At 44.1% G+C, this 15,406-nt stretch overlaps 1 protein-coding gene across 1 annotated transcript in view; it reads right to left on the bottom strand.

Annotated features, from left to right (window-relative positions):
* The window catches only part of MUSK (muscle associated receptor tyrosine kinase), a 479,574-nt gene that overhangs the window by 25,830 nt on the left and 438,338 nt on the right, over window positions 1-15,406 (bottom strand). The window contains exons 14-15 of the mRNA XM_073664750.1: window positions 2,038-2,233; window positions 545-733 (exon numbers count right to left, since the gene is read on the bottom strand). Of these exons, the coding sequence (XP_073520851.1) occupies window positions 545-733; window positions 2,038-2,233 (385 nt within the window). The remainder of the gene's footprint in view (window positions 1-544; window positions 734-2,037; window positions 2,234-15,406) is intronic.

Here is a 15,406-nt window from a genome sequence, read left to right as displayed (position 1 = left end):
CACAGCTGGGCTTCACACACTCATCCAATTCTTACGGTTGTGTGTACAAGCCCTTATAGAAATATACAGCATAAAAATACCAAAGGCTTAGTAAGTAGCATGACTTCCATTTCCTGCACTGACAAACTTTTTTACTGCATGCAGGCGTAAAACCTACACAGAATAAACAGAATGCTGTTAGTTGACATGTTATTGGCACTAAACAGAGAATTATGTCTCAAGAGCTGAAATATGGCGCTAGGGGAGAGAAGGAGGTAGCTAAGTTTAGCAACAGGCATGTGTTTAACATACGACAAGACAAATGTTTTAATAAGAGCAGAAGGCGATGTCACGTTTCAGGGAGATGAACATATGGTTGAGTAGTGATACAATATAAATCCAAGGCTCAATAACAAACAGTGTGCGTGTCAGCAGAGGATGGCGGATCTATGGCATTCTGCTGTTCCAACAGGAAATGACTGATGGGGATGTAAAGAGCATTTATCATGTGTTTAGAGTAAGAAAAATTGTAGGAAACAATCTGGAGAAAAATTGCATTTGATACCTGGCTTGAAAGACCCGTCCAAAGGCTCCTTCTCCAATGTCCCTGACATACTCAATATTATTCCTGGGATATTCAAGGCTTATGAGTTTAGGGTTGAGCAGAAGTGGCATTCTCTGATACATGGGGTTCGGATGTAACCTGTCCAGTACCAGCTCTGATGGAAGGGCTGTAAGTGGGGCAGTAGTTTCTCTGGGAAAAAAAGAATGCAAATATTCAACTATTAAATGCTTTCATAATTCATTTTCTACATGTAAAGAGCAGCATTACCTCTATGCATGTTAAGAAGTGAGAATATGTAATAAGTTACATAAATTAGGTTAGTGATAAAATTGTATTCATATCCTATAACATACTATGAGTAATGCTTTTCAAGCATTTTCAAATATGGGGACGACTGAAAAGGGTTTTTCCCCCCGCAGAACTGAATTTTCTATTTTCAGGAAAGTTGTGCCCCCAGGCACAGTTAATTGTAAATAAAAAAACTGTTCTTTACTCATCCTCCCCAGGTCCAAACACTGAGTGTCCACCACTGCTCCAGGTGTACATTGTTGTCTGCACATCAACAGCGCTGCAGCTAAACAGGCAGAGCCTCTAGACTCACAGATTGGCTGCGGAGCCCTTGACTTGACACCGGGACAGTGACTGATCCGGGGACAATGAATAAGACAAATTTTTTATTACTTACACTAAATTGTGCCTAGGGACACAACTTTCCTGAAGACAAAAAGTTCCTTTAATGTCATAAATGTAATGCAATTTCAAAGATAAATCAGGTATATGAAAAGAAAAAGTTCTAATTTCAAAACATATTACATCTGCAGATTATAATATAAGTTTTAGATATAGTTATGTCTGGCCACTGGGTACAAAAGGTACAAATGTTTCCATAAAAATGTATTTTTTTCTCTTTGGGTAAATAGTAACCCGAATATTGCTGTGCGAATTTTGCTACAATATTAGACTTAAAAATATGGAAAACTGAAAAGCATTCACAGGAGAACATTATTCCCCAGTCATCATTGTCCATTGTCCATCATTGTCCATTTATTACCTGACTGCTCCCAGCTGTAAAATGAATCATAAAACTAGGAAGAGACGGACAAACAGAGTACTATAACTGTAAAAAAAGACAGTACAAACCCAAATATTGTACATTGCTTTAATGTAGTAAGAAAAATATTCTAAGCTGAACGTGAGGTTCTTAGTGACATTTTGATCAAAAGGTATAAGCCCACTGCCATCTTATGGTAAACTTTAATTGATCCCTAACCTGTTTGGCGCAGCGAGCATGTGTCAGCAGACTGAGAGACCAAGGTGCCCCACACCACCCATGCTGCCATTCAAAGCCCCCCATGGCTCTTTATCAAAACGTTAACTAAGAACCTGGTGTTCAGTTTTGTAAATTTCGCTTAGCCGCAGTAGATCAATATATAATATTTGGATGTGCGGACCAAGTCTTTTTTCTACAGTTATGGGACAATTAGAATACTAACCTGTTCACGTTTTTCACTTTCTTCTGTCTTCGGCAGCAAATAAGGGCAGTAATTATCAGTAGCGTTAAGCCAGCAAAACCACAGATTGTAGATATGATGACCGTCATGGAGTGTGCTGGAGAAAAAGATGATGACGTTGATGGCATAACAGGCTGCCCATGAGCTGTTTTTATTGTTGTTGGTAAATTTGGTGTACCTTTAAAGAAAACAGAGCGTTATTCTTGTAAGGTACTGGTATTTATCCCCTTCCTGACAAATTTTTTTTTTCTGTTTGTCCTTTCCGCTCACTCTTCTAGGAGTCATAACTTTTATTTATCTATGACTATAGTCATATGAAGGCTTTTTTTCTTTTTTTTAGATGGGACGAGCTGTAGTTTTTAGAGGCACCATTCATTTTACCATAACATGTACTAGGAAATGGGAACAAAAAAAATTAAAGTTGGAAAAATATCATAAAAATTGCAATCCACTAGTTTTTTAGGCTTGTTTTTATGGTGTTCGTTTGTGGTAAAAATGACCCCGAAACATGATTCTTCAGATAGTATAATTATGTAATCCCAAACTTGAATAATTGGTGTTTTTTTATTTTTGTGTGAAAAATCAGAAATTTACAAAAAAAAAAAATTGGTTTGTATACATTTTTTGAGACTCATAACAGTTTTCTATCAATTGAGCTGTATGAGGGCTTGTTATTTTTTTGCATGGTGAGCTGATGTGTTTATTCATTAAATTTTGGGGTATATAAAATAATTTGATTATAATTATTAAATTATTAAATTAAAAGTACCGTATTTTGCAGATTATAAGACGCATCGTATTATAAAACGCACGCTAAATTTTGGTGTGTTTAATAGGAAAAAAAGTTTTTCAAATAAAATGGTGGGGTGTCTTATAATCCATTTTAATGGTAGCTAAACCTGGGGGGCGGCGGCGGCGGTGTAGCGGGGTCACAGGAGGCAGGGTCGCTGCTTCATGGGGCTGTTGGCGATAGGAGTGCGGCAATGCTGAGGTGCCTGGGCGCTCATTAGATGTCGCATCGGAACGCAGAGTCCCTTTTTTCATCCAGATCCTTGCGATGGACTTCGGGAAAATGGCCTCCGAAGGCGGCGAATGCGCAGATTGAGATCTCGGGAAACTAATTCTTGTCTCCCGAGATCTCGCCTCCCGAGATCTCAGTCTGCGAAGGTGCTACCTCCAGTGGCTATTTTTCCAAAGCCCGCCGCAGGGTACTGAATTGGAAAGGGGACTCCACTCACCGGTACCGACATCTAATGAGCGCCCAGACTCCGCAGCATCGCGGCACTCCTGTCACCGCCGGCCTCCTGAAGCAGCAACCCTGCCTCCTGTGACCCCACTCCACCACCGCCGCCCCACCCCCCACTCACTTCAGATTATTAGAGGTACCCCTATTTTCCTCCCGAACTTGGAGGTCTTATAATATGAAAAATGCGGTAATTTATTTTTATTTTATTTTGAGGAGAATGTGTGCCAACTGACAAAAACATACATTTATGGCAAATCCGTTTTTTCTGCCTTATGGTTGAATTAAATAATTTAAAATTTTGATTGATTGACTTATACAGATGTAGTGATGCCGAACATGTTTATTTTTTATTTTTAAAGCAGAAAAAGTGGGTTTATTAAAAAAAATATTTTTTACTTTCTCCATCAGAAAGAACTTTACCTGTAGGTCATCATCTATAACTGTACCATAGTCTCTTATATGTTCTGCAGGACTGGTACCTACCACTATATGGTCACCATATGGGCGTAATATCAGTATTAATATTTGTATAGAGGTTTCCAGTCACAGCATAGTCACTTGCTGAGGTTCCCTTATACCCATGATTAGGATTTACCATCGTAGTTGCAATCAGGAATATATACATAACAAAGGGATATTTGACCAAGAAGGAGAGTGATGGGGTGCTACGCCAGATGACTTGGCCTCCACAGTCACCAGACCTGAACCCAATCGAGATGGTTTGGGGTGAGCTGGACCACAGAGTGAAGGCAAAAGGGCCAACAAATGCTAAGTATCTCTGGGAACTCCTTCAAGATTGTTTGAAGACCATTTCCGGCTACTACCTCTTGAAGCTCATCAAGAGAATGCCAAGAGTGTACAAAGCAGTCATCAAAGCAAAAGGTGGCTACTTTGAAGAACCTAGAATATAAGACATATTTTCAGTTGTTTCACACTTTTTTGTTAAGTATATAATTTCACATGTGTTAATTCATAGTTTTGATGCCTTCAGTGTGAATGTACAATTTTCATAGTGATGAAAATACAGAAAAATCTTTAAATGAGAAGGTGTGTCCAAACTATGGTCTGTACTGTATATGTAGTAGAGTGCAATGAAGGAGGATTCCTGCAGGATGTGCCAGAGATGAGGAAAGGTTGCCATATGCTGCCCAGACGAAATAAAGCGGAACCAAGTTATACTAGAAGAGTTGAAGAGAGAACAAATTCAGATGCTGGACCTGATCAGGTAACCTACAGGAAGGATTTGCTGGATATAAAAGCCCAGCACGACAAGACACAGGCAGATTTGGCGCCAGGCTGCAGAGTGGAGCAGACGTGTTCCAGAGGGACTGCAGATCCCAGCGAGGCAGGCCCCAGCCGGAGGCCTGCACTGCATCAGAATCAGGACCTGCTCCCCACATGGAGTAAGTTGCTGGGACCCGACGCTGCCTGTCAAGAGCCGAGGTCTGGATCCCCTTACCCCAAGCGTGAGAGACTACCTTCGACGGTCAAGCCGAGAAGAGCTGAGAAAGGACTGCAACAGGAGAGGCGCGGCAGCAACAGCAGAGGAATCACGCAAGTGAGCAGGGTCGTCACTTCCAATTTCCACTCACGGTACCGGGGATAGTTGGGATTAGGATTTCAGGTTGGGAGGGCACTGTTTGTTGCGTGTGAGGATCTAATAGACTTTTGGAAGAGATTTGCACCCCAGCGGGAATAACCGGTGACCCACGCTAGGGCCACACAAAGAGAACTCACGTGGTGACTCCCATGAATGGGTGAATCACACTTTTTCAAAGAACTTTACCGTTATTCACTGAAACTGATTCTCATTGTTATTCCAATTTGCTGTTCATTATCCCTGTTACTAACCCCCTAGCATAATACTTGCTATACATACACTGCTCAAAAAAATAAAGGGAACACTCAAATAATACATCCTAGTTCTGAATGAATTAAATATTCTCATTGAAAACTTTGTTCTGTACAAAGTTGAATGTGCTGACAACAAAATCACACAAAAATCATCAATGGAAATCACATTTATTAACCAATGGAGGCCTGGATTTGGAGTCACCCCCAAAATTAAAGTGGAAAAACACACTACAGGCTGATCCAACTTTGATGTAATGTCCTTAAAACAAGACAAAATGAGGCTCAGTATTGTGTGTGGCCTCCACGTGCCTGTATGACCTTCCTACAATGCTTGGGCATGCTCCTGATGAGGTTGCGGATGGTCTCCTGTGGGATCTCCTCCCAGACCTGGACTAAAGCATCCGCTAACTCCTGGACAGTCTGTGGTGCAACGTGACGTTGATGGATGGAGTGAGATATGATGTCCCAGATGTGCTCAATCGGATTCAGGTCTGGGGAACGGGAGGGCCAGTCCAAAGCTTCAATGCCCTCATCTTGCAGGAACTGCTGACACACTCCAGCCACATGAGGTCTGGCATTGTCCTGCATTAGGAGGAACCCAGGGCCAACCGCACCAGCATATGGTCTCACAAGGGGTCTGAGGAACTCATCTCGGTACCTAATGGCAGTCAGGCTACCTCTGGCGAGCACATGGAGGGCTGTACGGCCCTCCAAAAATTTTTCCATCCCACACCATTACTGACCCACTACCAAACCGGTCATGCTGAAGAATGTTGCAGGCAGCAGATCGCTCTCCATGGCGTCTCCAGACTCTGTCACATCTGTCACATGTGCTCAGTGTGAACCTGCTTTCATCTGTGTAGAGCACAGGGCACCAGTGGCGACTTTGCCAATCCTGGTGATCTGTGGCAAATCGCGTCCTGCATGGTGTTGAGCTGTGAGGACAACCCCAATCTGTGGACGTCGAGCCCTCATACCACCCTCACGGAGTCGGTTTCTAACCGTTTGTGCAGACACATGCACATTTGTGGCCTGCTGGAGGTCATTTTGCAGGGCTCTGGCAGTGCTCCTCCTGTTCCTCCTTGCACAAAGGAGGATGTAGTGTTCCTGCTGCTGGGTTGTTGCCCTCCTACGTCCCCCTCCACGGCTCTTCGTGTACTGGCCTGTCTCCTGGTAGCGCCTCCAGCCTCTGGACACTACACTGACAGACACAGCAAACTCTCTTGCCACAGCTCGCATTGATGTGCCATCCTGGATTAGCTGCACTACCTGAGCAACTTCTGTGGGTTGTAGAGTCTGTCTCATGCTACCACGAGTGTGAAAGCACAACCAATATTCAAAAGTGACCAAAAACATCAGCCAGAAAGCATTGGTAATGAGATGTGGTCTGTGGTCCCCACCTGTAGAGCCACTCCTTTAATAAGGGTGTCTTGATAATTGCCAGTAATTTCCATCTATTGTATATTCCATTTGCACAACAGCATGTGAAATTGATTGTCAATCAGTGTTGCTTCCTAAGTGGACAGTTTGATTTCACACAAGTTTGATTTACTTGGAGATATATTCTGTTGTTTAAGTGTTCCCTTTATTTTTTGATCAGTGTATAAAATGGTTTTATATATATTTATATATATTGTGAAGAAAAAACGGAGAGTGGTGGTCATGGGGGATTCCCTGTTGAGAGGAACAAAGGCCGCTATCTGTAGACCAGACATAATCTCAAGAGAAATGTGCTTTCTTCCAGGTGCAAAAATTAAAGATGTGTCTGACAGGGTATCAAGACTCTTCAGACCTACAGATTACTACCCATTCCTGCTAATACATGTGGGGACAAATGACACTGCAAGAAAGGACCTGGAAACCATCTGCAGTGACTTTGAAAACTTAGGCAAGAATGTGAAAGAATTGGGAGCGTAGGTGTTCTTCTCATCCATCCTCCCAGTGGATGGCCATGGAACAATGAGGTGGAATAAGATTCTACAGGTGAACAACTGGCTACGTCGATGGTGCCATCAACAAGGATTTGGATTTCTGGATCACGGAATGAATTACTTATATGATGGACTACTTGCTAGAGATGGGGTGAACCTTACGAAGACTGGAAAACATGTATTTGGAAGTCGCCTTGCTACACTCATCAGGAGAGCTTTAAACTAGAACAATGTGGGAAGGGAAGCAAAAGGCCAGAAAAAGCTGTACTACTGACAAATACTATTGAGATCTCTGCTATTGGAAGTGGAAAGGAGGAACAAAGACAAAAAAATTTAAGTAATAAAAATATGGGAGGAAGAGAAACCAATCACAAACTAAAATGTTTTTATACAAATGCACAAAGCATGGGCAACAAACAAGGAGAATTGGAGCTACTAACACAGGAAAAGAAATATGATCTCATTGGAATCACTGAAACTTGGTGGGACGATACACATGATTGGAATACAAGGCTAAAAGGATACAACTTATTTGCAAGAAACAGACTTGATAAACGAGGAGGCAAGAAAGTGAAAGAATTGGGAGCGCAGGTGGTCTTCTCATCCATCCTCCCAGTGGATGGCCATGGAACAATGAGGTGGAATAAGATTCTGCAGGTGAACAACTGGCTACGTCGATGGTGCCGTCAACAAGGATTTGGATTTCTGGATCACGGAATGAATTACTTATATGATGGACTACTTGCTAGAGGCAGCGATCATGCTATTATAGAATTTTGGATAACTAGAGGAGGAAGACATGTGAAGACTCAAACTTCAAAACTTCAAGGTTACATTTCAGAAAGGCAAATTTTAAGCGACTCCGAAAGAGAAAAGGAGGGATCCAATGGCTGGATGTCCTTAAGGACAAAAATGTCCAGGAAGGATGAGAAATTTTTAAAAATGAGATTCTCAAAGCACAATCGTTAACAATCCCGAAAAGTAGGAAGAATGGGAAGCATTTAAGGAAACCAGGATGAATGAACACAGAACTTAAACACATGCTATAAAGAAAGAATGACATGTTTATCAAATGGAAAGAGGGAGGCATATCTAAAGAAGATTATAATGCAGTCTGCACATCCTGCAGGGCACGTTTCAGGTTAGCTAAAGCTGACAATGAATTAAGGCTTGCTAGAGATGTAAAAAGCAATAAAAAAGGATTTGGGGGGTATGTCAAAGTAAAAGAAAAGGATGAAAATGATGAAATGGTAAGAAAGGATGCATAGAAGGCCGAACTTTTTAATTCCTATTTTGCATCTGTTTTCTCTCAGAAAGAAAATTTAACATCAACTGATCTTCACTGTCCTATTAAAGTAATAGAAGAATCCAAGTTATCTGTAAACTGAAAGATTGGGAGGGAATATTTAGCTAACATAAATGAGTTCAAGTCACCAGGTCCAGATGAATTACACCCCAGAGTACTGAAGGAGATCATAGAAGAAATTCTAGAACCACTCTCCATAATCTTTGAAAATTCTTGGAGAACAGGAGAAGTCCCAGAAGACTATAGAAGAGCAAATGTTGTTCCTATCTTCAAAAAGGGGAAGAAGGTGGACCCAGGGAACTATAGGCCAGTGAGTCTGACTTCTATACCAGGAAATATCTTTGAACAAATTATTAAACAACATGTACTGTATGTAAGTACCTGGATAAGAATGAAGTGATTAACCAGAGTCAGCATGGGTTTGTAACTAACAAGTCATGTCAGACTAACTTAATTTCCATCTATGACAGAATCACTGACTGGGTGGATCAGGGAAATGCAGTTGATATAGTATATCTTGACTTAAGCAAAGCATTTGACAAAGTATTTCACAACATCCTTATTGAAAAAATGACGAAGTATGGAAGGGAAAAGGCAACTGTTAGGTGGGTTCATAACTGGCTTAGTGATCGGACTCAAAGAGTGGTCGTAAATGGCTTCATATCCAGTTGGATGAATGTCTCAAGTGGGGTACCACAGGGCTCGGTCCTGGATCTTGTATTGTTCAACATATTTATCAATGATTTAGATGAAGGAATTGAGGGTAAACTGATTAAATTTGCTGATGACACAAAGCTAGGAGAGATAGCTAATACTAGAGAAGAGAGAGAGAGAGGATTCAAAAAGACCTAAATAAACTGGAGCAGTGGGCAGCAACTAACAGAATGGTTTTTAACAGGGAAAAATGCAAAGTACTACATCTGGGCAATAAAAATGAAAAAAGCATATGCAGAATGGGAGGAATAGAGCTAAGGCACAGTACATGTGAAAAAGACTTAAGTATACTAATAGATCATAGACTGAACATGAGTCAACAGTGTGATACAGCAGCAAAAAAGGCAAATAAAATTCTGGGATGTATAAACAGAAGCATACATTCTAGATCACGTGAAGTCATTATCGGACTTTACTCCTCTTTGGTCAGACCTCATCTGGAATACTGTGTCCAGTTTTGGGCACATTTTAAAAAAGACATCGACAAACTGGAACAAGTTCAGAGAAGAGCGACCAGAATGGTGACCGGCTGCAAACCATGTCCTATGAGGAACGGTTACAGGATTTGGGAATGTTTAGCTTGCAAAAAAGAAGACTGAGAGGAGACTTAATAGCTGTCTACAAATATCTCAAGGGCTGTCACATTGTAGAAGGATCATCTTTATTCTCATTTGCACAAGGAAACACTAGAAGCAATGGGATGAAACTGAATGGGACACAGATTAGATATTAGAAAAAACTTTTTGACAGTTAGGGACTAGTGTTGAGCCACCCCCGTAGTGTTCGAGTTCGGTTCGGTTCGTCGAACACCCGTGTGTTCGCCGAACTGTTCGTCGAACTGTTCGTCGAACACCTTCGAACACCGTTAAAACCAATGGCAGGCAAACAAAAACACATAGAAACACATAGAAAACACCTTCAAAGGTGTCCAAAAGCTGACAAACTGCTCAGAAGACATAACTAACACATGGAAAAGTGACAAGTACATATAGTCATGCGAAAATAAAAGAGGTGGAGGAGTAAAAGGAGGGGGAGACACAGATATAGGCATGTCATGCCCTTCTAAAATCCAAAAAGTGAGAAGCCGACACGGCCAGTCCGCTCCTGCCCGTGCCACCTCCGTGTCGCCGGGTTTGTGCCAGAGCCGCGGTGAACCCTGATGGCCAGCCCCCCTCTCCCAATACTGGTGCCTGTCCGCTGGTGGGTCGAGCGAGCCCCCCTGTGGTGGAGGCAGCTCTAAGCTTTTTAATTTAAATTGTCTCTCTAATTTGAATGAATACACTTTAAATCCATTTACAAGGATCTATTGGAGGGCAAGTCTCATGCCAGCAGCCGCGTAATTCCAGCTCCAGTAGCGTCCACTAAAGCTGCTGCAGTTAAAAAGCTTTTATAAGGATCGAGCTCGGCTGTCCACCGCAAGGCATCCTACTGCCAGTCCCAGCCCCTATGCCTTGGGGTGCCTCCTGATGCTCTTCACTGAGTATCCCGTGGTCCCGAAGCATTTCCTTTGAAAAAATGAAGTGTCCAAACTACAGGTGGTGTAGCTTGCTTAACAGCCGGGATAATCCGCTGACTAGCAGACCCTGCTACTAGGCACAAAGTATTTCCTGGGCTAGATGCAGTTAAAAATTTGTAATTAGATACTCTCGTTGGATGCTGAGAAAGCATTCCATAGAGTCTCCTGGCACGCCATATATGATTCTCTTAAAAAGCTTGGGGTAGGGGTCTAGGGGACCCTTTTATAGCCAAAATCACGGCCCTGTATCGCAATACGTCACCTAGGCTGAAGATAAATGGAACTGTAGCACCCTGAGGGCTCGGTTGCTACAGAGGTATTGCACCTCACCCAGAGGTGTGATATCTCACTCTCAGGTAAGGATGTAGTGTGGATCAGGACCTGACACCTGCATGCATTACACCACATTGCCGTGGGGCAGGGCGACCAATATGCCCCTGAGATGGGCACGACAGTCCCTGTCCCTGGCTGGAGTGGGGGGAGGGAACACTGAGGAAGGGGAACCCTGTAGTGCAGGAGCAGGGAGGAAGCAGTTCCTGGGTGCATTGAGAAGGGAGTATAAAAGGTGGGCACCATCTTAGTTCAGTGCAGAGAAGTCTGAGCAGAAGTGGCAGGGAGCAGGGGCTCTGCATGAGCTCTGCTCCGGAGGCGGGCCTAGTAACAGAGGCCCAGGCCTGGAAGAGGGAGAAGGAAGGAAGAGGAGCGGAGAAGGCTCCAGGAACGAGGAACGAAGGGATCTCAGGGGTGCGGACGGGCGAGTCGCCACCGCACGCCAGAATCCACCTGCGTGGAGGGGTCAGGCCAAAGGGGGAGACCGGTCCCCGAAACTAGTGGAGGCAGGAAACGACCCTCAGCTAGAAACAGGAGGCTGTGACATTTTATGTGGCGCAGCCCCTCGCTACACCCGCTAGGAAGGCACCACATAGGGTCAGGGAAACTGGCGCCAAGTTTACCAAGAGGAGGCCCGAGGCAGCCGGACAGAAGGGTTGGTAAGAAAGGCCAGACAAAGGACACACAAAGGGGGTCCTGTGAAGCGCTCCAAAGTTATCTGGGAGTTGTCTGAGCCCCTCACCTGGTGAGCACAGTACGACGTGGGCAGCCGTTACCTGCAGACGTGGTCTGGATAATAAGAACTGTGAGTAAAGGCCCTGGACTGCATCACTGACTCCGTGTCATTACTGCTGCTGCCCTGCACCATCACCCCCATCCTCCGCATACACTGCCCTGAGGCTATACTCCTCCCGTGGGGAGTTATGCTACGCTCTGCTGCACCCACAACACCAGCCTCAGCGGTCTGCCCTGGAGCGGCGGTTCACTCTGACCGCAATCCACGGGTGGCGTAGTCGGACATTTAAACATCAAAACCACATAAATAGTTCCGCCACTGGTTTGACCGCCCTGAGCCACGGAACCGGGTTGCCGCCACGGAGACTACAACCACCAGCATCCACCAAAAAGGGTCCGGCTCCGGGTGTCCCAAGGCCCAGGGGGCGCGTCAGAACATTTTCATCACCTTTCACAATCACCAATGGGACAAGGCAGGGATGTTCTCTGTCCCCTCTCTTATACATCCTAGTGACGGAGCACCTGCTCTCATCAATTCGCCATAACCCCAATATTAGGTGGATTGAGGTGGGAGGCACCGAGTACAAGTGCTCTCTATTTGCTGATGATGTCCTAGTATATATCACTCAATCACATATATCCATCCATGCTGTTATGGCTGAAATAGATCACTTTGTTACATGGTCAAATTTTAAAATCAATGCAGCGAAGTCTGAGGCCCTCGATGTCTCCCTCCCCAAATCCATATAGGATTCCATCCAGTCCAACTTTCCCTTTGCCTGGCCCTCACAGGGTATCAAATACTTAGGAATTCCTATTCATAGAGACCTCTCCCATCTATGTTATCTTAATTTTGGGCCCTTTATTGAACAACTCCATACAGACCACGGTTGGCAAGTTAGAACTGTAAGATACACTACGTGAACCACTGGTGTTTTGTGGAAAAGCACATGTACACTGTGTTCCAAATTATTATGCAAAAAGTGTTTAGGAGTGATAAGGGAAGAATTTGTTTGTTTGTCAGTTAAACTCATTGATGGTGATGTGTGTCAGGGCTCTTTATATCACTGTAAGCAATTGCAGACACCAGTGCTAATTAGTTTGTCAGGTGTGTCCAATGAAAGGCAAGACTACTTAAGAAGGCTCTCTCACATTATTCAGCAGCCTACATTTTCTGCCAAAATGGGAAAGAAAAAGGATGTGTCGGCTGCTGAGAAGCAACAAATTGTGGAGTGTTTAGGTCAAGGCATGACTACAATCAACATTGTGCGATGATCAGGATGAAGTGTCTTGGCAATCAAGAAGTATGTAGCTGATTCACAGTACACACGTGTGCGTGCTGATAAGGGCAAATTGAGGACTCTTTCCTACAGGCAATTATGTCAGGTTGAAAGAGCAGCGGCAAAAAAGCCTTGTCATAGCAGCAGACAAGTTTTTGAAGCTGCTTGTGCCTCCAACGTCCCCCGAACAACAAGATGCAGGGTCCTTCAGAGGTTTGCAGCTGTGCATACGCCATCCTGTCGACCTCCTCTATCCACTTCACACAAGCAGAAACGGCTCCAGTGGGCCAAACATTACATGAAGACTGATTTCAAAACTGTTTTGTTCACGGATGAGTGCCGTGCAGCGCTCGATGGTCCAGATGGATGGAGTGGAGGATGGCTGGTTGATGGACACCCCACACAAACACGGCTACAGCGCCAACAAGGAGGAGGTGGAGTAATGTTTTGGGCTGGAATCATGGGGAGAGAGATTGTCGGCCCCTTTAGGATCCCTGAAGGCGCTAAAGATGAACTCCATAATGTATGTGGATTTTCTCAAACAGCACTTCCTGCCATGGTTCAAGAAGAAGAACCGTGTATTTCACAGCAAGATCATTTTTCTGCATGATAATGCACCATCTCATGCTGCACATAAAACATCTGCATCTCTGGCTGATATGGGCATAAAAGGGGACAAACTTATGGTGTGACCCCCATGCTCCCCTGACCTCTACCCCATTCAGAACCTTTGGAGCATCATTAAAAGGAGTGTCTATGATGGCGGGAGGCAGTTCACATCTAAGCAACAGCTCTGGGAGGGTATTCTGTCCTCAAGCAAAACAATTGAAGCAGAAACCATCCAAAACCTGACAAATTCAATGGACGAGAGAGTTCAGAAGCTCCTTTCGATCAAGGGGTCCTATGTGAAAATGTAACATCACCTAGAATAAAGTTTTGAGTTGAAAACTGTTTGATTTCAGTTTCTAACAACCTGCTAATGCTTATAATTTCAAAAATGACTATTTTTTTGGTCTTTATTAAAATGAAAAGGTTGATCGAAAAGTTTGGGGGATCTAAGAGTGTGGCAACCCAGTAGTCATGATTACTTCGAATTCTGACAATATGAGGGTCATGCTGCAGGTAGTGCAGCAAGAAGGCACTTATGTGTCTTGCGCATCTCGGAGCCCCAAAATTATTTTCCGGGCTAGATGCAGCTAAAAATTATTTTTAATTTTAAATCTGGTGGAGCTTATTATAGATGGCCTAATAGGATCAGTGCTGCACACTGCTACAAAGCCCAAATTATTTTCCAGTCAAGATACAGATAAACATGATTAGTAATTTGAAAGCTTAAAACGGTTGGTAGGGTGATTTTAAACAATCATCAAGCTTTTACTCTCCCCAGGATGACACAGGGGTAGAAAAGTCGTTTCGGATCCATGATTTGTTCATCTTTATGAACGTGAGTCTGTCTACATTATCAGTGGAGAGCCGCGTGCGCTTATCTGTCAGCACACCACCAGCAGTGCTGAACACACGTTCAGACAGAACGCTGGCTGCGGGGCATGACAAGATCTCCAAGGCGTAAGTGGCTAGCTCCGGCCATTTATCCAGATTGGAAGCCCAAAAAGAGCAAGGGTCCAGTGACACAGTCGTGGCTTCAATGTTTACTTGGAGATACTCCTGTACCATCGTCTCTAGGCGTTGACTATGTGTCAGACTTCTTGTCTCCTGTGGCCTTGCAAAGGATGGGCTAAAAAAGTGGTGAAATGATTCCGCAAAATTGATGTTACCACCAGATACTGTGGTTCTGTTACGGTTTGAGTGCTGAACACTTGACGGTCCCACGGTTGGCAAGTTGGAACTGTGAGATTCACTACTTGCACCACTGGTATTTTGTGGAAAAGCACATGTAAGATTCTGCAACAGTCTCTGCTGATACTCCTGCATGCGTGCATCCCTTTCTATGGCAGGAATAATTTCTGCAAATTTACTTTTGTACCGGGGATCTAACAGTGTGGCAACCCAGTAGTCAGGATTATTTCTAATTCTCACAATTCGAGGGTCATGTTGCAGGTAGTGCAGCAAGAAGGCACTCATGTGTGTTGCGCATCCAGGAGCACCAAGTCCCTGTTGTGTTGGTGGCGAGGTAACAATCATGCTTCCTTCCTCTGTCCTCTCCCCCCAACCTCGCACAACAGAAATGTGATCAAGGTCTCCCTCATCTGATGAGTCTTCCATCAGTTCGTCCTCCACTTCTTCCTGGGCTCCTGCACCTTCCTCATTAGTTTGGCTGCTACCATGCGCCCTGGTAAAACCATCTCCCCCACCCTCACATGCCTGCCGCCTTGGTGCTGCCGACCGTCTGGACCTTGCAGATGTTAGCCCTTCCGCATACAACTCCTCCTCCTCTACTTCCTCCACCTCCTCTTGTGCCACCACCTGACTCCGAATTCT

Source organism: Phyllobates terribilis, unplaced genomic scaffold (assembly GCF_046119375.1).
Source record: "Phyllobates terribilis strain yellow unplaced genomic scaffold, ASM4611937v1 Scaffold_1__5_contigs__length_1240528914, whole genome shotgun sequence".
Classification (NCBI taxonomy): domain Eukaryota; kingdom Metazoa; phylum Chordata; class Amphibia; order Anura; family Dendrobatidae; genus Phyllobates; species Phyllobates terribilis.
Note: the sequence above shows the minus strand (reverse complement) of the source record. Positions and strands in the feature narration are given on the sequence as shown.